This window comes from Paramormyrops kingsleyae, chromosome 6, assembly GCF_048594095.1.
Source record: "Paramormyrops kingsleyae isolate MSU_618 chromosome 6, PKINGS_0.4, whole genome shotgun sequence".
Lineage (NCBI taxonomy): Eukaryota > Metazoa > Chordata > Actinopteri > Osteoglossiformes > Mormyridae > Paramormyrops > Paramormyrops kingsleyae.
In genome coordinates, this window is record NC_132802.1 from 10,084,232 (window position 1) to 10,107,686 (window position 23,455).

At 42.8% G+C, this 23,455-nt stretch overlaps 1 protein-coding gene across 3 annotated transcripts in view; it reads right to left on the minus strand.

Moving 5' to 3' along the window:
• syt6a (synaptotagmin VIa) overlaps positions 1 to 22,335 on the minus strand; it is a 34,968-nt gene extending 12,633 nt beyond the window's left edge. Inside the window, exons 1-3 of one of the 3 annotated variants that reach the window (XM_072713624.1) lie at positions 22,061 to 22,335; positions 2,560 to 2,941; positions 844 to 1,408 (exon numbers count right to left, since the gene is read on the minus strand). In XM_072713624.1, coding sequence (XP_072569725.1) covers positions 844 to 1,408; positions 2,560 to 2,738 — 744 coding nt within the window. In that variant the 5' untranslated portion in view covers positions 2,739 to 2,941; positions 22,061 to 22,335. Of the gene's footprint in view, positions 1 to 843; positions 1,409 to 2,559; positions 2,942 to 22,060 lie in introns of those variants that run through there. The other 2 variants (XM_072713623.1, XM_072713625.1) reach the window with 2 other exon arrangements.
• Between the last annotated feature and the right edge of the window lie 1,120 nt (positions 22,336 to 23,455).

Consider the following 23,455-nt stretch of genomic DNA (forward strand, 5'->3'; position numbering starts at 1 on the left):
ATTTGTCATCCTGGGGTGATTTTGGGGGGTAAAGGGTCCTATTCAACAGCCCAACAGAGGCAAAACTATTTTGCCAAGGACAAGATTTGAACCGGTGACCTTCCAATCAAAGGTATTGAGGCCTAACCAACTAACCCTTATTAAAATAATGAGCATCACTAATTCAATATTTAGATGCATCCATCTTCTGACCTCTTAACCTGGCCAGGGTCATGGCAGATGCTATATTTAGATGGTGAAATAAGTAAATACAACTTGTCAAAGCAGTGTTTCCAGAGTTGGGTGTTTTTACAGTAATTTCATCTAGACCAGTTTAAATGCAGCATAATATCAGGCTTAGCTTTGAAGTTCCCACTAATGAATGAGCAACAATCAAGATAAAACACTCTTTCAGATTCATGATTGTCTTTTGAAATTTGAATCCAGTGCAGCCAACAACTTAAATCTGTTTTACTTTATCTCGCAAGATAATTTTACAAATCCAGTTTTCAAGCATCCTTTGTGTTGCTATTCTGAGGGAAACTTGAATCATCTCCTGCAGACATTTTTCCACAGATAAACTAAAATGTAAATTTTGTCTGACTATCAACTGTTGTTACCCTTTGGATATTTGGGTGCAGGATAAGCTTATCATATGATTTTGCCTCATGGTCTGAGCTTAATTTATTGTGGTATACTGGTATGATAGTGGTATGATAGCCATGGGACAAAATTTGTTTCAAAATCAAACACAATTTAAAATATTTACAAAAAGTGGGTTTCAGGCTAATCATGCAAAATACCACTAGCGGACAAACTTTCGTATTATGTTTATGTGAGAAAAAAGAAGTAGATTTTTCTTACTGTGGTAGCGTATTGGATGTCCTTCCAAATTGACGTTTCCCTGGAGAGGTCTGACGCTTCAAACAAATTGTCCACTATCACCTCGCCAATCATATCATGGCGGGAAAACCGGTCAAAGTCAAACACGGTCAAGTGGAGCTTCCTGCTGCTCAACTCTTCGTAGGGCACTGGAAACTGGAAGGACTCGTCAAAAGTTGGGTTCAGGGTCTTCCTGTGGACACGTGTCTGATACTTCTGCTTGCGGTCAGGAAGCAGGTAGATCTTGACGTAGGGGTCCGAGCTGCCACATAAATCTTTGGCAGGTAGGTCGAAGGCTTTGAGGATGTTCACCAGGAGAGCCTCATTCTCGTAGTCGTACCTGAGGGAGAAGTTGATCTTGCCACAAGTCTTTCCACCATTCTTGGAGGCATCTTCTGTCTCCTGCGTCTTCTGCACGTAGAGCTCAGGTTTGATACGACCGATGCTGGTGGGCTGCTCGTTTAGGTCTGCATCCACGTAGTCATTTCCCAGGTCCAGGCTGGCCACCTGCATTTGGCGGGGAAGGTGTCTCTTAAAGGAGCTGTGCCTTTGAAAAAGTCATAGGAAAATGGATTTAGGAATTAGTTGAAAATCGTCAGGTTTCTCAGAAAGCTGTGAGTCAGCAAATCTCATTTGAATTTACGCAAACCTCAGTTCCCCAATGTGGAGAGACAAAGAAACATATAAGTGAATATAAAATATATACAGTATAACATATATAAAATAAGTAACTCTTCTCAAAAACCGCATTCTCCACCATGATATTTATTGATATACACACACAAAGCTAAAAATTTCTTCCGTTTTCCCCTCCACAAATTAAAATTTGCAGCGTTATGAAACTGATTTTTTTTCCCTGCTTGTTCCTAGATCATGTGCAATATAGGCTTGTATAACAGCGAAAACATTTAGATTGAATGTACATTCTAACGATCGCATAGTATGGAGCACACATACTGTGTGTGCTTTTGTATGTTTCATCAGTTAGATATTTATAGCAACGTTAATGGTTTTGAGAGCAGTTTTTTTTTTAGAAGAATTTGTCTACACTGTCAATGTCATTAAACTAATTGCTATTTAAAAATGCAAAGCAAACATCTTTGAAAGCTGGTAAGGAAATCATTGTCATTCTGCAGAAGCAGAAAGACCACAAAATGGTAATCGTCAGAGGCATAGGGACAGGACAGCCAAGGCAGACAATTACCAGGGGCCCCGGAGCTTGGAGGGCCCCCCAAGGGCGGCCGATTGTGTAGAAAACTGCAACATCAAATCTGCTTTATTTGTGTATACTGTCTTTCATATTGAAAATAAATGGATTGTGTTTATTAAGTTATTTTTGTTGATATTATTAATTTAGACTTCATGTTAAAATAATAGTCATAAATTTTACCAAGTCAGGTGGGGTGTGTTAGAGGGCCACATAGAGAATTTTGACTAGATCCCCATAGTCCCTCAAATCGACTCTGATAATCATTATGTGTGTGTTTTTTTTAAAAAATACATATTTTTGTTTGAGTGCCCGTCCTCTTAGTTGAAGAGAGTGCTCTTATTTGCAATTCATGACTTCCCTGTGCTGACTTTAATTTATGAAAAGTGTTTTAGTGCAAATCCCCTGATCAGCCCCTAAAGCGGGCCGAAGGAGCCTTTGCTCTGGGCATTGAAGAGGCTCCAGATGGGGTGGCAGTGTGTGTGGCAGACCTGGTGGAGGAGGCGGGTTCGGTGGTCTGCCTCTGCATGCGCTGAGCGCGCCGCAGGAAGTGCTCCTTCATGGAGAGCTGAACCTCAGCCGGGATGTCCGGCGAAGTGTGGCTGATCTTCACCGCCGCCTCCAGGAAGCCCGTGGAGTCCGAAGGCTCCTTCAGCTTCTCTGTCGCCATGATGCCCGTCTGGAGGTCGCCGGGGAGGGGGCCTTCTGTGTCGCCTTCACGGGGGCAGCCCGGAGCGAAGGGGGCGGAGCCGGAGGATGGGGCCTTGTGCCGCCACGGCACCCAGCACAGCTTCCAGGAGGCGAAGGCCCAGAGTCCCAGCAGGGCCAGGCTGCACGACACACACACCACAAGCAGGAGGCCGAAGGAGAGCTCTGGATGTGGGCCAGGGGGAGGAACGGGGGGGGGGGGCGCACAATATGGACGGGCAGATGGCGACGGCCATGGCAGACGATGGAGGAAGAAACAAAGAAAAGAGCCACAGTCAAAATACATACATATACGCATTATTTTGTGAACTGTTGCACATTTAACTAAAATTAACTAATTTAATGTTAACCTTAGGATGAGAAATAGAAGTCACATTAACCCTCAATGTATATATCTTGAATTACAAAGCTAATTTTATGGGAAAAAAATGTATTGTTTCATCCATACCACACGCCATTCAGTTAGCCATTCAGATCCTAAACCTTGTAACAATGCATTATGTAATAACACCACATTATGTAATAACAAAATGCAACAAATTTTCACTTCATCATGCAATACCAACTGCATTTTGTAATTATCTGCCACATTTTATAATAGACAGCTTGAATGTAATATGTGACAAATTTCCCCACATTTTGTAATAAATCATATATTGTGAGGTTATTACAAAATGCTGATGTTGTAATTTTCATGATGATGTAATAATGCAGTGCATTATGTAATAAACAAAATGGATGTCTTCATTCTTTCTTTGTCGAGTTATTACATAATACGTTGTTACAAACCTTGATTTCATTTATGCTGGAACATAACAGTCAATAATGTGAACCTGTAAGCTGCACATTAAATTAAAGTGACATCGGGAGAATGGATTCCAGTACCTGAAGATGTAAGTTAGGCACGGGAGCATGAAATGTATATTTTTAAGATCATAAACATTTAAAAGGTAAGTATTTGATGTAATAGTGCAAGGGGAAAGTTCAAGAGTGGTCAATCTAAAACTTATTTAAGAAAAAAAACTTTTTCTCTGAACTTTATAACATTCTTAACCTTACTGTGAGATATAGTTCAAACTGTGACCACATGACATCTAGATCCAGAAGCAGGAAACTGGTTTATTAATATTTTTTATTTTTCATGGTTGGAAGGGGACAGGGTGAGTTTGGGGTCAGCAGGAAATGTGTTGCAAAACCAAATAAAAGAGCTCATGGAATAAAAATAACACAGGACAAATGTGTCAGAGCAAATCAGCGCAAGTCAAGTAAATGGGGGGGCATTAGGGATTTAGGGACCCCTGTCAAACTGGGGCCTGGATTCCTGGCGGCAAAACAAAGCAAATAATAAGATGACGGCCATCAATAGACATTGTTGAAAATGAGGAAAGCAGAAGCAAAGAAAACCAGGTCACCTGACTTCCCCGTTTTTGGAAGGGCCTCGCACCCAGTCTCTGGCCTAACAGTGTAATCTTTTTAGTCAAGGCTAGATGGAGTAAATAAAAAGTAAATAAAAAGGTAGTAGCACATGTTTACTTAATGCATTAACTAAGTGCTAGTCACGTCATATTTGTTCATCATTAATCAATCATTGCGGTTCATGTATTCCATGCTAGAACAGTTAACAGTTGACTAATTAGTTAACTAACTAATATAGTTCCTGCATTAATTATGTCATAACTTATTAATGATGAACTAACACTTAGTTACTTGTTAATTAATGCATTAAGTAAGCACATGTACTATTACATTATTTGTGTCCCCTATTTATTGTTACTTTTCAAATTATGTAGCTAAAGTTGCTTTAAAAAAAAAAAAAGACCCAAAGTGCAATTTAAGCATTAACTTTTAAAAGAAATTCTTGAATACGATTTTGGATACTCAAAGTAAAACACTGGTTTGTTTCTCCTTCTAACACCAAATTTGGAGATTCTATTCTATATATTCATTTTGTAATATTTATTTGCATGAGCATAAGTGTGTGAGAGAGCATAATATTATAATATAATAGAATAATGTAATAATTTTGGCCTGTTCCCTTTACCCCGACACTGGCTAAGGGTAGTTATAGTAGTAGAGTTGGTCTTCTGGAATTCTTCAATGACCAATCTGTTTATCTCATAATGTACAGTAGCTGACAAGAAGCACATATGATCAGTTGCCGTACAGCAAATAAACATTTTGTTAACTGCACAACATTGAAGGATTATATTGTTGAGTATTATGTGATGACTGTGTTGATTTTAACATGCATATGAGAAGAAAATTATGTTTTTTAAGCATTTTTCTGTTATTTTTTGCTTGCTATTAGCAAATAGTAAACCGAAAGTATATAAAGTAAAGAAAAATCGATAGTCTTCAGCTAATTACACATAGCAGGGAGTTACTCCCTAATTGAATTTTAGCAGTCATGTGTGACATTGATGTTACAAATCTGTAAGCCCCGTTTCATTATTCATGAAGATCAATAAAACCATCAGCATTGTGCTGTCCTGCCATGACTGTTAATGTGTTACTAAGAGTATCTCACCATTAAATTCCGGAGTAGTATTAAGCTTTAAGGCTTCCATCTAGTTCTGCAAAATTTTTGCTATCAATAAAAAATAATAATTTCAGTCATAGAGATCATGACCGGCAGTCCTCTAACCTGTTAAGCTATCAGTGGGTATTTACTCGCACACGTTCACTCACTGTCACATAGTAAGAGAAATTCACAGCCTCCAGTTCATTGGAATTGCATGTTGTCATTTTATAATTCCGCAACACAACAAAGGTCGTGTTTATTTCATTTTTTTGTATTCTGCTTCAAGTGGCAAAATCTTTAGCAGCAACGTTGTTGTGACCCTCAGTCACAAAATAAAACTATACTCGTATCTAGCTATATCAATATTTGGAGTATTGTTAATAATTGAGATATAATTAATTATTAACAAACAATAAACAGTTGTTACATAGAAGTTTAATTGGTTAAGACAAAGGGATTTGATGAACTACCTCTGTGCCTATAGCTAAGCGGATCCATCTGCCCAGCTAAAATATTAATTAAATGATCTTTTTATTTGCTTTTGTATAAAAATTACAGCAATCCTCCAGTAATCAGAGTAATTTTGAATTCCAGCCTGGTACTTGATAAGTTTAATCCCTCTGTGAAAAATAATATGCAATTCCCAGCCATATTAAACCCATGGAGTGGCTTGCTAATAAAGAGGGCTCTTTGCTAATTAAATAGACTTGGTACTTATCAATCATTAACTACACTTCTAGCTCTTTTGATATTCATTTTAAGATGACAGATAATCTACCCATTAGCCTTGGGTGTCATTTGATAAACAGCATGACACTTCTAATGTACAGCGTGCATTAAGTTTGAATATTACAAGAGGTGAGACAGGAAGCACTGATGTTATAACACAGGAAGAGTTTATAAATTAGACCATATACATTCAATAAAAGAAGATGTTTTTACTTCAGTCCTGAGTACCGTGAGGTGCGTTTGTGTTCCAATTCCACAATGTATCTGCTTAATATTTAAATATTGTAGTTCCCACAACTGTAGTATCTTACCCTAAATGTCCACAACCTACAACACAAAAACCCCACACAAGCACCTTCCACATGCTGAGACTTTTTTTTTATATAAAAAGGAACGTTAGCATTTGATTACACCATAGGGGTGTTTAAAATTACTTTAGAATTAATTGTTTTGCTTAATAATAGTCAACTGAGAAGGACAAACACAGAAGATCTGCATGAATGAAGTAGCAAAGCTGCGATTTAGCATCCAAAATTGAAAAATCTGCTTCAGCTTCAAGTCACCCTGCTTGAAAAACACTGCTACAAACAAGAAGACATGTGCGGTCACATAAACCCCAGTAATACCACAGTGGCATTTACTGGCTTTGACTTGCAGACACACCAAGATGTAATTATAGTTACGATCGGTAAATGCCCATTTTCAAAGGGACCCTATTCATTCTGGGAAACTGCAGCAATGTGCAAATCTGTCACGGGGGGTTGTCAGAAGCAGGGACTCTGAATGGGGGAAATGGGACAAAGGTCTCATTTCTATGATTATCATTTATGTGTTTGCAAAGGATAATGGCACAGAGGACCCACCAGCCTTACCATTTGGGCCCACTGGAGATATACATTGTAATTCAGAAAAGCCAGCTCTGTCGTGACTCACACAGAGGGAACACTGTTGGCCTTTAAATACATTTCCCTGATTCTGAATAACTCATTATCTTTGCCACTAGAAATTTGTTAGCCCGATTTACACTTTGACTCCCTGTTTTTGTTTGCATCGTGTCTGGTATCATCTTTCCTTTCATCAGAGCAGCTTGGATTGTCACATGATTGAACCATAATTGATGCCTGAACTGCATCTCATGGAATTTTGCCTGCATTTTGATTTAACAAATTATATTAAAGATATCTAACACACAAATGCACACAAACCCACATTTAAGTACTCCTGAGTGGCTTTCGTTTCATCGCAAGCAAAACTGTTTTTTAATGTTCTTTTATATGTTAAATTAAATGCAAATTGCTAAGCATATGTTGAACACTGCACCTGAAACCCAAGGCTGTACCTCGTAATTAAATAAGGTTTTATAGTTTTAATTATTCAGGAGCCATATGGTCGAGAAATCTGCAACAATGATTAGCCCTGGTCACTCTCTGACCTGTGATCCCCATGGGCGCTGAAATGCATATGCAGAAAGCACTCACCTTTTACAAACAATTTGTGTAATAATAATTTCCCTATTCCAGCAACTCAACAGCAGGTTGAACTTATTAAGCTTAACCCTGAAGTCGAGAGTCACTAAAAACAGCTTAATGATGTGGCCCTTGAGTGCCACAGTGACTCAGCAGGTAGCACTATTGTCTCATTCCTCCAAGGCTGGGGGCCTGAATCTCTCCTTCTGTTGTGTGTGTATAATATTTATGTTCACTGTTGTGTAAGTTGCCTGCGGCTATTTTCTCACAATGTCCAGACGCATGTAGGTTGGCTAATTCTGAATTTCCCAGCATGCACGTCTGTGCTGTGTATGTGCCCTGTGACGGGTTGGCATGCCATCCAGGGCATATCTCCCCTGGCCTGCCCAGGACCCTGTCTAGGATGAGCAGTAATAAGATTGATTGGAGGGGTGAATTTTCGGTCCCTTATCACACTTAATATGACAAATCTGAAGACAAACTGCATGCTTTTCCTCATGTTGGGTTTCAGCAAGTTGTAATGCATGACATACATTTTGCCCGAGGTTTTAGCTGCCTTCAAATGAGGTTTTCGCTGAACTGGGGATTCAACCGAATCCTGCGATAAATTGAGCAGAGTCCCTGATGGAGTGAGTGCATGGCATACACCATCAGAAAAAAGGATACCGGTTTGTACTTTTGCTTGTCACTGGGGCTGTACCTTACAATTCTGTACCTTTTAAGGGACAGAAATGGACTCCCCATGGTACAAACAACATTAATGCACCCCCAATAGTACAAAAATGTTCCTCGGAGTCCATTTCTGTACTGTAAAAGGTATAATTACCTACAGATATTGGTACAACTCGCAGACCCTTGAGGGTACAGCCCCAGTAACAAGCAAAGGTACAAATTGGTATCCTTTTTCTGAGCGTGTATCCCTACCTGGGACAAGATTTTACACAACGTAGGATTTGTAACTCTCTGTTGACTCATTTCCTTGACTTACTGTTTCTACTTTGACAGAAAACACCACAACACACATAACATTTTTTAAAGCCCGCTGGTCACATATTCATGTGTGATCGGCGGGTTTATTTTCATCTCTTTCCTCTGGTGCTCACTCAGACGGGGAATGTTTTAACAGGCAGACCCACAATACCTTGACATGAGATGCTGCTCCTCCAGGTACGGTAAAAACAGAGCAGAGCCGCAAATGCTCAGCTGCATTCATGAGTCGCGGAGCATCGAACGGAGCCATGAGCAATCGCAAAAAAATTACTTACCTGTACAAATAATCAAAACTTATACTAATTAAAGCCCAGGTTATATCTGTGGTTTTTAAAACAAAAGGTTATTGCAGAGTTTTTCAAAAGCAGACAAGTGGACATGACTGTCCCCCCCCCCCCCCCCCCCCCAATCTCATCCACCCCCCCCCCACCTTTTTCAAATGTGTTCCGCCATCCATGGCTAAACTGGCAGCATATGAAAGGCGCACCCAATCCACAACTCAGGCAATGGGGATGAAGATTACAGTTTAACTACCGTAAAATGAAAGACAATGCTATAATACTGATTTTGTTTTTATTTAGCAAACTGTTAGAGTGCCGTTTGAGTCACTATTCATCGCAATTGTGTTTACGCGATCAGGTGTTAATAATACAATGTTTCCATAATCCCGATAATTTGCTTCCAACTTAGAGACCTCAGTCTGCACTTATTGGCCGATTGTAGCGGAGGGGAGCAGAGCATGTGTCATGGCCCAGTTCCTGAGACAAGTACTGTATGCCTAATGAACCAGAACCAGCTCCCAGCGGGTCAGGGTGCCCTGACAGTGTGAGAGAGTCCTGGCGTGAGATGCGGAGCTCAATTAACAATGTCTTCCACCAAGATGAACCTGCCCTCAGATCAATCAAGAGGAATTTTCCAAAAGCTTTCATTATTGGGGGAAACGGTAGAATATATCGACGTCCTGTGGTGGATCTTTCACTATTGTGGAAAAGTGGAGCCTGGTCCAAAAAAACAAGAAAAAAAGACAAAGAGAAGCATCTAAGTGTGGAGAATCAGGTATTACACGAGTGCAGAATGAACAGGCGTGCACAACTACTGTATTTTGGGCTGTTGCTTTCACAACTTTCTCATCATTGCTTACAAATCAATATCTATTCAAATGTGACCATTTAAATGATTTTCCACTTGTTGTAAGGCAAAGGATAATGGTTCTGTTTAGATTGGAAACAAGGTACTATATATCTGGGACAGATAACGCTGATTAAAGAGGAAAGAAACCATGAGCATATTTCTACTAGGCAGTAATATTTAGCATTCCGGGAACTAATCCACTTCTACACACACTAATTAAATTGGTTTAAGCTGCTAGAAATTGGACTTCCGTAGTTTAAGAGGGCACACATTGTAATGAACTTAATGGCTTATGCAAGAGCATATCTGTGAATGAAAAGAAATGAATGCCACAAGGCTGCAGGGAATATAGTCTTTCAGTCATTTCAATTGCCCACATAACAGGCAAACACCAAATGCCAGATTCGTTCAAAAACAGACCATGTGCAATTTCATGGATCAGCAATCTGCTGAGACATACACACGCCGAAGGAATCTCCCTGTGGCTTTTAATGCAGATACAATACCATTTACACGCATGCTATTGGGCTCGAAGATTACATGCTAAAACACTTTCATCGTCTGCAGTTTTCTTACAGCCTTAATATCCCGTTCCTGTGATCATCTAACGAAAATTATACTTCAGCTATACTGCTATCAAGCTAAACTTGAATTTGCGAAGATCATGCAAATTCTGACTGTTGAAACAGGAGATTCTAATATGCTCCTCTGCCTACAGAGAAGGACTGGATTCTCAGTTTCTCTCTGCACACAGAAAGCTTGGCCATATGAAATATGTCATCAGAGCAACAAATTTAATTAAGCCATGTTGTGAAGCGGAGTCAGAGAGCCCCGGGGTTGTTCTTCAAGTGCCTTCAAATCTAACCTGGTTTCCATAGAAACCTGCCCATTACCCGATAGATGCCCACTCTCCAACTCATTATAAATCATCTCGTTCCAAAATGGTCCACCTATAAATGTCCGCCGCCGCCACTACAGGAGACAGAGGGCGAGGTGTCACACTGACCACATTGTGTGCTGGTGACATAAAGCGTCAATATGCGAAGTGACCAAAAATCCACTATCAGTGCTGTTTCAGTCTATTCATACTGCCTCGTCGTTTACACCAGGTCATGGTCAGGCCTGCCACAGAGGTCTCTGCGGAGTTTAAATCCCCATTTTTTGGTAGTTAAAAACCTTTTCACTCTCCCCTGTGCATCATAAGCAGTATAAGCAGGGCTCTGGCAACAAAGCACGATTTCAGTCTTGTGAGAGGAAGCTGCTTGGTCAAAGAAGGATTTTTGAATTGACCTGCAGAGACCTGCTTACCCACTTAGTGAGTGGACCTATTGCCACGTTTTTGTTAAATCACGCTGGTTGTTTGTCATGTCTTAATTGTACTTAGCAGTAAAATTACAACCCACCCCCGGCCCCAAATTTGCTTTTGCTCCCAACCAGACACATAGCCAAGTAGCAAGAAAATGAGATTTAGCCCCCCTCAAAATTTGTTGCCCCCCACGGCGAAATGCATTTCTGGCTATGGCTATGGAGAGTAGCCATGGCACCCCTTGGAGAACCTACCATGACACCTTCCCCCCACAAAACCTCCACCACCCATAACAAATCTTACTCTTCTTCCCACTGGAAACACACTGCACCATTTTTCAGTCTCAGGAATGAAAAAGTCCATCAGTGAATATTCTCAAGCTTGCCTCTACAAGTAGCTGAGGCCTCTACAAGTAGCTGAGGCCTCTACAAGTAGCTGAGGCCTTTGCAGGCGGCCCATCCTTCCTTTGGCCCACTTTCATGCAGAACAGCCATGCTGCTCTTCCTGTGTTTACTCTCATGCATGGCTTCTGACTCCATGTGGTTCACAATATTTCCAAGCATCGAGTTTTCACACCAGAAAAGAGCTTAAAATCTGTATGTAATCAACTGCCAATGATATTAATGTCATGAAAAGTCTGCAATACTTGCACAGAGAGATATATATTTTAATTAACATCTGCAACTGATTGCCCAATCAAAAGTCTAATTGCATCAAAACAACTCAACTGCAAATTGCTTGGAAAAATAGGAATGTAATTAACACTGTTCACTGACTAATGTCGGAGCTCTGAGGACAGGGATCTGTGCCAGCAACTGGAAGCTTGATGGTTCTAATCCCTTGAATGCCCAGAGTGATTCTGCTCCATTGGGCCCCAGACCAAGGCCCTTATCCTGCAGTTGTCTCATCCTGGGTATGATGTTAATCTACACCCAGCCCTATAAGGAGGTCCTCCAGCTTACAGGGAATAACTTGGGGGTTGGTGGTAGGATGGCATACCAGCCACTGGAAAAAACCTCACACTGGTCCATTTTGACTAGTGTGGTGCTGAGGTGTCACCGTCCCATGGCTGCACTCAGGTTCTCATCCCTGAGGTGGATTGTCATGTGGTGAGGGTGGCAATGCTCTGTAATCGGTGCACGCTCCTGACCTCCACCTTATTGGCTAATGTATAAAGGTTGATGATAAATCCTTTATCAGCCAAACGCACAAGTACAAATACATTGGAACTTGCGTCTCTGCCTTCCCCGTCTTGCTCTCCATAACTTGCGGGTGTCACAGCACAGGGTCTTAAGGGCCTTGCTCAGGGCCCCATAGACATATGGCCATTCTGTCAAGGCTAGATCTCAAACCAGTGATCTTCAGATCACAGGCACTGAGACTCAGCCTGTCTCAGCCTGTCGAGCCACTCGCCGCCCAGAAGTTTATTGGTTACATAGGAGTAGGTGTCATAGATGTTTAGTGTTTAGTGTTTAGTTTAGTGTTTAGTGTTCCAACTGCAAAGGGGTGCCTACTTACCCAGCCAGTTCCCCCATGTCACATATACATGTTTTTTTAACCAGAGAAGTGTAATGTGGATATAAAAGACATTAAGCTTGGTAGTAGTCATAAATGTCTAGGGCACAACATGGGCTTGGGCCAACTCTGCATAGGAGGACTTCAAACCTCACGGCTGCACACTCAGTCCTTGGCAGGCTTTGGTGTTCCAACATTTATGTATGTTACCCTAAGCAAAATTGCCACAGTAAGACATCCAGCTGTTTAATTTGGCAAAACTATATATCTCTTTGGACAGATGAATTGGTTTGCCAATAAAATAACAGTATTTAACATTAAAAAGGTCCATTCTCTATTCAATCAGAGAATTTCATTAAACCATCAGAAGTCCGCCTGGGTCCAAATGGAAAGCTCTGTACTAACTCCAGCTTCTCCATCAAAATGCTACATCAAAAGCAGGCTGTGTTCGGATGCACGGTAAAGACTGGAGCTGCTGTGCTCGCCTCTTTCTTCTTGCGTTCCCTTTGAACGCCGCTGAGCCCCAAATACCCATCTCTCCAGTGGCAGGCCCGGCCCTGCTGCTTTCATGCCAAAAGGAAGTAGATTTAGCTCCGTGAGCAGATATGTCCGTGGTGGCTTGGATGCCGTATGTCACTCAGACGGACGCGGCTCTCTGAAGACGCACGTGGTCCAAACGCCCGTCTGCAACTCAAAACGGCTTTCAGTGGGTGACGTGGGGCTGCTATAAGAGGATGGCGGTGGACCGCTAGCTGCAGCGCATCGCAGGCAGGACGTCTGACAGACTCATTCTCTCAGAAGCCATAAAATATCTGTGAGTACAACTTGACAATTAAACCTTGGCCAGGGTCCAGGTTTCTGCGGATAATGTGGGATTCTCTTAGCAGCTGTCCCCGCTGCCTTGCCCATGAGAACATCTGTGGGTTCCTGGCAGGATTTATATTGCCAAAGGCACAAGACCACGCTACACACTGATACCATCATTATTATTTCCTTCTATCCATTGTCAGTAATGGTTCCAAAAAATCATTTCCCTGTATTGGTGAGCCCAGGGTTGAAGACACATACTCAGACACACACATTAAGAGTCTGGAATCATCCAGACTGCATGCATTTGGTCCCTGAATACAAAAAAACTTTTTGAAACAGATGCCCGCATCTTCACTCACTTCATGAGTAACAAAAAGCAGTGAATCACTTCCTCACTTTATAATTACGCCCACTAGATGATTCTTTGATGTCAGTAATGCTACAGCTCAGCGCTCGAGTGGCTCTGTCCCGTATGAGACGAATGGCGAGGAAAAAGTACAAAATAAAAACAAGAGACACATTGTCATAGTGCTTTGTATACAGCTGCTCCATCCATCATTTAATGCTGTTGTGTTTGAGATTCAACTTTATTGTCATTGCACACCAGTTCATGTACAATGCAATTTTGCATCTAACCAGAAGTGCAAATAGTAGTATAAGGATCTTATGAGGTAATATTTATATGAGGGGATATAAATAAATTATATAAGGTTTTATATATTTAAAATATTTTTAAATATTAAAATGGTTGGCAAGGCAGCCTTAACAAATGATATTAGTGCAAAGTAGAAAATAGTGTGGATGAGACAATATTTACATGTAGGAGCATATAGGATGATATCCAGATTTTTGCAACATAAAGTATGTACAGAGAATACAAATATTCTACAGGTCAGCGATATTTACAAATAAGGTGCAAAGGATTAAGGATTGACATGAGTTAAATGCAAAGGGGATGAAAGAATATTTTATACATTATATATTGTGAGTACAGACAGTTGGAAATGATTACTATGTGCAAAACAGAACAGATGGAGGCCACAGTGTGAAAAGTATGGTCCATGGTGTGGGGGTGTGGGGAGTGGGTTAGTTCGGGGTTTGGGAGTTAAGCACGGTGATTATTGTGGAAAAAGCTGTTCCTGGGTCTGCTGGTATAAGACTTCAGGCTACTTCCTGATGGGAGGAAAGCAAACAGTCCATGGTTGGGGTGTGGGGATCTCCCATGATGCAGCAGGCCCACCTCAGACATCGCGTAGGTCGGCGATGGCTGGGAGTAGGACACCGATGACGTGTTGGGCAGTTTTCACGCCAGTTTTCCCACTCTGTCGCAGGGCCTTCCTGTCACCTATGGAGCAGCTGCCAATCCATACCATAATACAGCTGGTCAGGATGTTCTCAATAGTGTTTCTATACAAGTTCACTAGGATCTGAGGATACAAGACGGACTTCCTATAGCCTATTCAGAAAATAAAGGCACTCTTGCCCTTTTTTAACCAAGCTGGAAGAATTAAAGGACCAAGACTGATCCTCTGAGATCTGAAGTTGAATACACCTCAGTACCATTAATGTGAATGAGGACATGTCTGCTGCTTCTGTTCTTCCGGTAAGTTCTTTGGTCTTCTTGTTGAGGGCAAGGTTACAGTCAGTACACCAAGTTGCCAGATGTTGGACTTCCTCCCTGTAGACAGATGTGTCATAATGACATATCAGTCCTACCACGGTGGTGTCATCTGCGAATTTGATTTTGGTATTTGATCCATGTACGGGAGCGCAATCATGGGCGAAACGTGAGTAGGGAAGTGGGCTGAGCACACAGCCCTGCGGGATGCCAGTGTTCAGGGTCAGAGGAGACGAGGTGAGGCTGTTTAATCTAACAGACTTTCTCTGTTAGTCAGAAAGTCAAGCGTCCAGGTGCAAAGGGTGGTGCTGATGTCGAGGTCCTTGAGATTGTTGATCAGATTAGAGGGGATGACTGTAGTGTGGAAGGTGAGCTGGACTTGAGGCGAGTCAAGATCAGTCTTTCAAAGCACTTGGTGGTGATGGGGGTGAGTGGCACTGGGAGGAAGTCATTCAGCAATGTTTGTGGTTTTGAGCCACATAAGAATGACAGCCGGGGCCAACGACAGGTTGAAGATGTCAGTAAAAACTTGGGACAGTTGGTCCAGCGCATGGTGCAAGCACACGTCCCGGGATGCTATCAGGGCCAGCAGCCTTATGTGCATTAACTCTGCTCAGAGCAGCTGGAACATCAGAGATGGAAACTGTGATGGGCTGATCATCTGGGAGCAGGGCTGGTGTCCTGATCAAAAGAAGCACAGAAGTTGTTGAGCTCATCTTCTGGAATCAGCGATACTCCGCATGACTTGCCACATGCATCTGGGGTCGGCGTTGTACCTGAAGTGCTCCTCGATCAGCAGTTTATGTTTTAGCTTGGCGTTCCTGATGCCCTTTTTCAGTCCATCATGGATAAGTTGTAGGCCTCCTCAACTACAGCAGATTTATTTTCTGACGTTTGACCGTGGGCCTTATCTGTGCCAAAGCCGTTCACACTGAGGTTAGAGGCCCAAACTCTGAAGCCTTCTAATGCTCCAATGGCTCAGTCAAAATCTGCCCATTACGTAAATGAAACATCCTCGAGATTAATATGCCTCCATGTTTGCCTGTAATGCAACAGCCTTAAGGGATATTATAGGATATTTATACTTTCAGATTTGTCGACCGAAACAAATTTCTTAACTGAGCCAGTTAATTTCTTTCATTATTTCAGGACAAGGGCTTGTTTAAATGGCAGTATATAAAACATCCTCGGTAGACATGCTTGTCTGGGGTAAGGTGACAATATAATTAGTGCTTTTATGATTTACATGAGGTTGCATGGTGGCTCAGTCAAAAAGACAAGCAGTTAGGTTAATTAGTGTCTAAAATGCACTCGGAGTATTTTCCCTGCAGTGGACTGACCCCCCCACTTCTTCCCTCCACACACTGGCATAAGCTCCTGGGCCCCCGGTGACCAGCAGTTGGAAAATTGATGGATGATTTATATTTATCTTTAAATATTTTATAAAAAATAAGGTGCAAAATATTGGCACTTCTGGAGTGTTTGGTGATTATCAATTTCAACGTCTATGGCAAGTTAGCAGTTAAAAAAAAAAGTGCTTCATCAGTCCTGTCAAATTATTTCTAACAACAATGTGTAAACCAAGAGACTTCTGAACTAATTCATCATCTTGAAGACAGTTTTTTTTTTAAGATAATTAAAATGGGTAGACACTGTAGTACAACCCATGTATGACTGCCTCCAGAAACTATTATCTCATCTCATTGGATTTCCTAATTGATTGACATCCCAGGGGAACTAGTGAGCCAATCAAGAGCTTCCTTAGGGAAAGATGCATGTGACAGCCAGGAGTATGCAAGTAAAGGGCTGCATTATTCATTCTGACTCACACAGTCCCAGGGTTAATTTAAGGAGTTTTAAGTCACATGTTGTCTCAATAACAGGGAACTGCCATTCATGTAACACATCAAAATGAGGTGATTGCTCGAACCCTGAAGCTACACAACTTCTTTCCTTCCCCCAAGGACCTTCTTGATGACAAAATAAACCCCCACCTCACTGACATATGGCAGTTCAGCAAGCGATTTTCCACATAGCAATTACTTTGATTTTTGAGTGCCATTGGGCCTTTCTCAGCCCAAGTAACCTTTTTCTTTAATAAAACGTTGCCTTTTCCAGTCTCGTTGTATAATCCCAAAATCAGTTGTGATCAGCTGACCTAAGAAAACATGCAATCGGTTTTTGCTTCTTCCCCTAGTGACACTATGTAGCTGCTGATAGGCACTTCTTTGCAGTGACCCGGCCACCGTGCCATGATATGAGACATTTTCCAGGTGGCAGAGCAAGCAGGACAAGGTGCAAGGGAAGGTGGAACAGGGATTTTATGTGGGGACAGGTTTAACCAAATAGTGGAGATGTAAGAAAACTTAGGGCAGCGGTTTTGGTCTTCAATGCAAGGGAAACAATCAGGAAAACAAAACAGGTATTATTTGTAAGCTGAGGTACAATTTTCTGCGCTATTGGAAAATAATAAAAAAATAAGACAATTTCATGTCTGGGTCCTCCCCTTGTGTTACAAATGACCTTTGTGTCTTGATTATGGATTTCCACACAGCTATAGCACATTACACAAAAAATCACAGGGGTTCCATTAACCCAGGCTTAGGAAATTCAAGTAGTTGGGCTTGATACATATACTGAATACTTCAGAGGTATACAAGGCTTACTGATCTTGGAAAGAAGATATATAAAACAACAAGAAAATGCCATCTAAGCCCTGAGATGGTATAACCACAAAGGGTATATGCGATTATTGTTAGAAGTTCAGGGGATCATTATGAAGGATGTTTGTGTCTGCATGTTACAAAAATTCAAAGTCTCACTGTCTGGAGTAATTACCCCTCACCTCTATATTCCACATGCAGTACAAAACGAAACAACTAACCAGCTGCGACGTATCAGAACACACCATCACTGACTGAGGTGAGCTCTCCTCTACAAAGGATTTCTGAGATCTGACGACAAGCACTGCAACACCCTGTGTCATTGCTCCTACTTAAAGCGCCTTAGCTAACTGACATCCGCCCTCTATTTACAAGATATGCCGGAAATCAAAGGCCCCCATTTTTAAGGAATTTGGAAATGGCTGCAGTCTTACATTGAATTGTACATATTCTCAATTCCCACCTGCAGACAGACAGTTATGCTATGTTCAGTTGATGCTACTTAGTCACAATGTTGTGTTGTCAGCCTTATGCTTTTATCAAAATGCAGAGAACTTGTCTTCCAGACAGTCTACCTCTTTCCTTACACACCTTAGAGATGCAAAAAAAAAAAAACACACAAATTAACACCTTCCTGCATCTTTAAGTGCTAACCCTCTACTTTCACACTCAGCTATTCCTGGCAGAACTTACATCCTCAAAATGTAGCCGTTCTGCTACAAAAAAATGGTGAAAAAAACAGGAGGCCCATGGCACTGATCAAACAGTAAAGTTTTATATGTCTTGCAATACTTTATTGCCGTTTAAAACTCATTCCCCTTTGAGTGCATTGAACCCATCTCAAGTTTTGGTTGTTGTTATTGCATTCAGAGAAAGATACCTATTACCTGTCAGAATAACAAGCCGGCTACAAGGTCCAGCTTACAGCCTACACAGTTATCCGGTTCAAACTTGAGGATACTCATAAATAATGAGCGAGTGTATAGACTCGGACACGTAGGAAGATTTAGCGGGCCGCTAAGATCCAGGCGAGGCGTTCTCATTAACATTGACTGGAGCACAGAAAATATGCGTAGGAGGATGAGACGTAAAGGGCACCGTGTCATGATTCACCATTAGGAACTTATTACCATGTATCTTCTCGGTTGTGGTGCTGAGGATGGCGGGGTGGGTGGGAGGGGGTACTCCGTGGATTGGCAGAAGCTGACATATTTGCCCCCAACTGCTGTGCCACAGACAGCAGTAGTGAGGGCATCTTTTAATAGCTGTGTGTAGATGATGAGATCGTGCTGGTGTAGCACTTAAAAATATGCCGCAGCACCTCACCTTAGCCCTACCGGAAAACGGTTTGCTGCATGATGCTCCCAGTTGCCATTTTAGTGGTGCAACTGGGGATGATTAACATTTGTAGCGGATGACTGTGGGGAGCAGATTGGGTTGAGATCAAAGGCAGCTGGGCCTGGGTTTGATGAGCAGATATTCACGGGAGAGAACAGACTGGCCGCATACAAAGCCGCAGACATCGAGGAGGAGATCTCAGATACACGGTCTGCAATCGTCCTGTGTAAAAGACATTCTGCTGTTTGAATCATTTCTAAACTGCATTCTTTTCCCTTTAGGGAAAATGTCCCCACAAGCATGGCTGACTCTACCTTTAAAGCTTTGCTTGGAAGACCCCCCCCCCCCACTCCCCGCCAAGAAAACTTGGCACTGCTGATAGTTTCACTTCACCCACAACACAGGTAATTTGGGGGCCCCAGGCAGCTGCCTATTCTGCCTATTGCTAGTCTGCTCACAAAGATAATAAAACTAGAAATATAGATATTTCTCCTCAGTACTGGTCCAAGCTGAGGTGGCGCCCTAGGGAGCCATCACCGCCGGCGCCCCCTGTCTGTGGCAAAGTGAAATTGGCTGGCAAATCGCTGCCGCATCAAAAATTGGCGCTTGAGGATTCACCGGGCTCATATCTCCTTGACGTAAAAAGTCATCAATCTTTCACCCTGAAGAAAAAATGTTTTGTTGGCTTTCAGTGACTTTTTTTTGGATAGAGGATTAACGCGCATTAATTACATCAGAATTAGGGTCAGTAAAAAACCGCCACACGGACAGTGGCACAAATGTACACATAAAAAGTTGCTCTGAACACTGTAAGTCATTCAGTTATCTACCACTGATGGAAGAAGCAAATTTTTGGTTTATTGAATTATATTACAATTAAAGACAGAATAGCCTGCTGTCCACCAAAACCTCAACACATGTGATCGGAATTCCCAGCCTGCAACTTTACAAAACCGTACTGCTACTTTTTTCAGGACTGTATCCATGTTTTAATTGAACCTCCAAGCCATCAAGTGCAGGGCAGTTGGCTTTATCCTGACAGCTGATTGGTCGTAGCGTAAGGGGGTATAAAAATCATGCAGGAAGGCGTGCGGCATACAGCTGCATGAACTGCAACTTTGCAGTTTTATTCCCTTTTATAGGTCGCTGGTGCTTTGGCCTGGATATTATGTCTGCATTCCTTTTGTCATATTTATTAGCTTATGCTTTCGATCTATAAATAATTGATCACTTTTGATCTAAGCGAAGTAATCTTCTTCTGTATCCTATGATGTCCATTCAAGTTTGCTGACAAGTTACATTAGAATTAGTTCATTCTCTGCCCTATTGGGTGTGAGATCTTTCGGCTCAAAGCCTTCTTTCGTCCATGAAGACAGAGATTCCCATAGACGCTGAATGAAATTATTCTTACTACTCTGCAACTACATTAATAAAGTTAATGCTACAAAACGTAACTTCATAAGCATCTTATGAAGGGCCATTAGGTGGGAATTTAAAGGAACAACGGAACAGCATGTCCTGCCTTGTAATAACGCTGCTCACACTGTTGGAGGAAAATTTTGCTACACGTTCCTTGCCACAGGAAACTGCACTGGTTTTTTGTAGCGGCCGGGAATCGATCCTCGGGGCACCGCTGTCAGAACAGCACTGTGTTTATCGCCCTTGGACAAGGCCGCCTCTCCAGAGGTCAATAAGAAAGCAAATTTTTGCCGCAGATTTTCCCATCGTATTGTACCATGCTAATTGCCGGGCTGGGAGACCACACTGGGGTGATGTGAACTCACAGCGTGCGATATTTTCAGAGAGAAGCGAAGCGCGAAAGAAAAATGAGTGACCCCCCCCCCCCAACCCCCACCCCAAAACGCTTCGGCAGACCAGCGGCAAGCATGACATGATCCCACCCCCCACCATCACAGAGCACAGTCCACGGAGATGGGAACTGCAGAAAACTGATGTGGCCACTGCCGCTGTGGCTTCCGCTGCTGGGAAAGTACTGAGAGGCAGGCTGCCACTGCACAGAGAAGCGGGTGGAAACGTGCAACAGCGCCGGCAACACAAAGCACTGCGCACGACTCGCCTGCTCAGTCATTTCCAATTGAACCCCATCAGCTTGAGGCAGGGACTTTAGTGGGAGGACCATATGGGGGCTTTTTCATGCCCCCCCCCTCCCCACACACTCACACATGGTGTAACCCTCTCCTGCCCTCCTCCATGCATGCACTGCAGAAATGCACGAGATGGAGACCTGTGGATGCAACATCTGCAATGGTGGAGAAAAAAAAAACTGGATCCGCTCATAATAGACCAGTGCAAATTTACCTGCAAGACCTTTTGGAGGCGCTACAGCGCTCTCCGGGGGGGCCTCTCACACCGGCTCTGCGGCGCTGTACCTGATGCGCATCTACAAGCGCTGAAAGTTAACGGGAACAGACGCCTGAACAGAGTGAAGAGAGCGAGATGCTTACGGAGCCCATGCATACAACGGGGATCTGGCTGTACACCGCGTGCTGTAACCTTTGGTCAGGGGCCAGGCTCCACGCGACGGTACCCCCCAGTTACATAACTGCCGAGCCAAGATAGCGAGGACGCAATAGCAGGATCAAAGCGAAGGGTCTCGCGTGCCGCGAAAGACTCACACTCTGATGTTCTGTGAATTAAACGAGAAATAAAAAAAGTGCCCAATAACAGTGCGGAAGACACAAAAGTACTTTGATGAAAGATTACCGTGGCCTCACGTTTGTTAATAGAATCACATTGATCAGTCTCTCAAATGAGATTCACTTGGACAAAGCCATCGCACGCATCTCCCTGAAGTGAGCGGCAATCATTGATGAAACAAATTTTAAAAAGCCGAGGATGTCACTGCGGAGGAAGACCAGAGGACCCAACCAGCTTTGATGTAGTTGAAAACATAGCAAAACAAAAAGGAAGAGGGAGAGAGACGTAATTAACACAATAATGAACTTCATCTGCACAGGAAATAAAAGCTTCCGATAAATTGACTGCCTCCCTGAGAAGCAGGCGCACGCATGCACTGCCTCTCTGTCGCGTTCCCCCGCTCTTCCCGGGATGGGCAACCTGTTCCCATTGAGCGAGCCGGACGGATGGGAGAGAGGGCGGAAAAAAACGCATCTCCACGGCACGGGTGGGAGTGCAGCGCGGACGATCGGATGCAGTGCGGCGTTTCAGGCACTCACCAGTGGCTGGCCCGCAACAGCCCCTCTTTGTCTCCCCACTGCCGAGGCTCCCCGATCCTCGCGCTCCCCTGCTTCCAAGCAGAATGAGCTGCCGCTCAGCTCAAGACTGGGTTTCTATGGAGCTTCACGGCAGCAAGATGCTCCTGTGCTGCATTCGTCCAGGGGCAGAGACTCCACACAGCTCTGAGAGCAGTGATAGATGCGTATTCTACATAACCCCCACTAAACCCCAACGGTGTTCCGACACCCTGCCCTGTAATTCAGCCCCCCACTCCTATCAGACACACACACATGCACTCAACACACACACACACGCACACGCACACTGCTACCCTCTTCTATGCACAGTGCACTTTATTTTGCGCAGAACAATGAAAACACAAAATATAAATGTCATTAATATGACACTGAGAAAGGGAAAAGAAACAAAACACTTCTGCATAATAACGGGCACATAAATATTAATAAGACCTTGTCATGAATTTCAAACGGAATCGTGGTCAACATGCCCAACTGTAGATCTAAGGCTTGTTTACTTGTTTATTTATTTGAATCTTATGTAGTAAAGATTGGGACTGAGCAAATGCGGCTATGAATGCATAAGAGGGAGGATGGTTTCCACCTTACCCTCATTTTGTTTCCGTGGGCTGGTTCAGGGATTGTAGAGTAAGCACACACTTGTGTGCTCTGGTCCACACAATGCATGTATCATTGATTTAATAATAGGCTTCCGAGCAAAAAATCTGCCTCCATCTCCGGATCTGGCCGGGGCGACATGGCCCACTAGAGCACAGATATCCGTCCCTCATAGCCCTCATCTAGATTAGCATCAGTGCATCCTGGACTGCAATGGATGTGGGAGCTGGGATCTGTACATGGGGGCAAAATTTACTCTGCAAACAGGGAATAAATTTACTGCAAGGAGAAAAACACAGCAGTGGCCATTCTAGACCATATCAACTGGGGCTGGGGCGGCAGGCTGGGCCAGTTGTTCTGTTAGGGGGTCCAGATGCCCCTTAATGTCCTCCAGATATTGCACTAGATTACCAGCATTAAGAAGCAAAAGACAATTTAAAAACCCAATAACATACTTATGCAATACTTTGCAGTCACATTTTACAGCTTTTACAAATATGAAACTCACCCTAATAGCTTCTTTATTTCATCTTGCTTCCACAAGCTTTTTTTCTGGCGTTAACTTTGCTTTTCACAAACTGAAGCGGCTGGATCACCCGGCGCACCCGGGTTAAGAGACGGTCAAAAAAATGTGCTTACGTCTGTGTTTCACCTGTTCCCAGTGCACAAAATGTCAGTGCACATATATAAATGTAAATAATAATAATAATAATAAAACATTTATTTCAGACCCAAGTAACATACATATTTAGGGGGTCC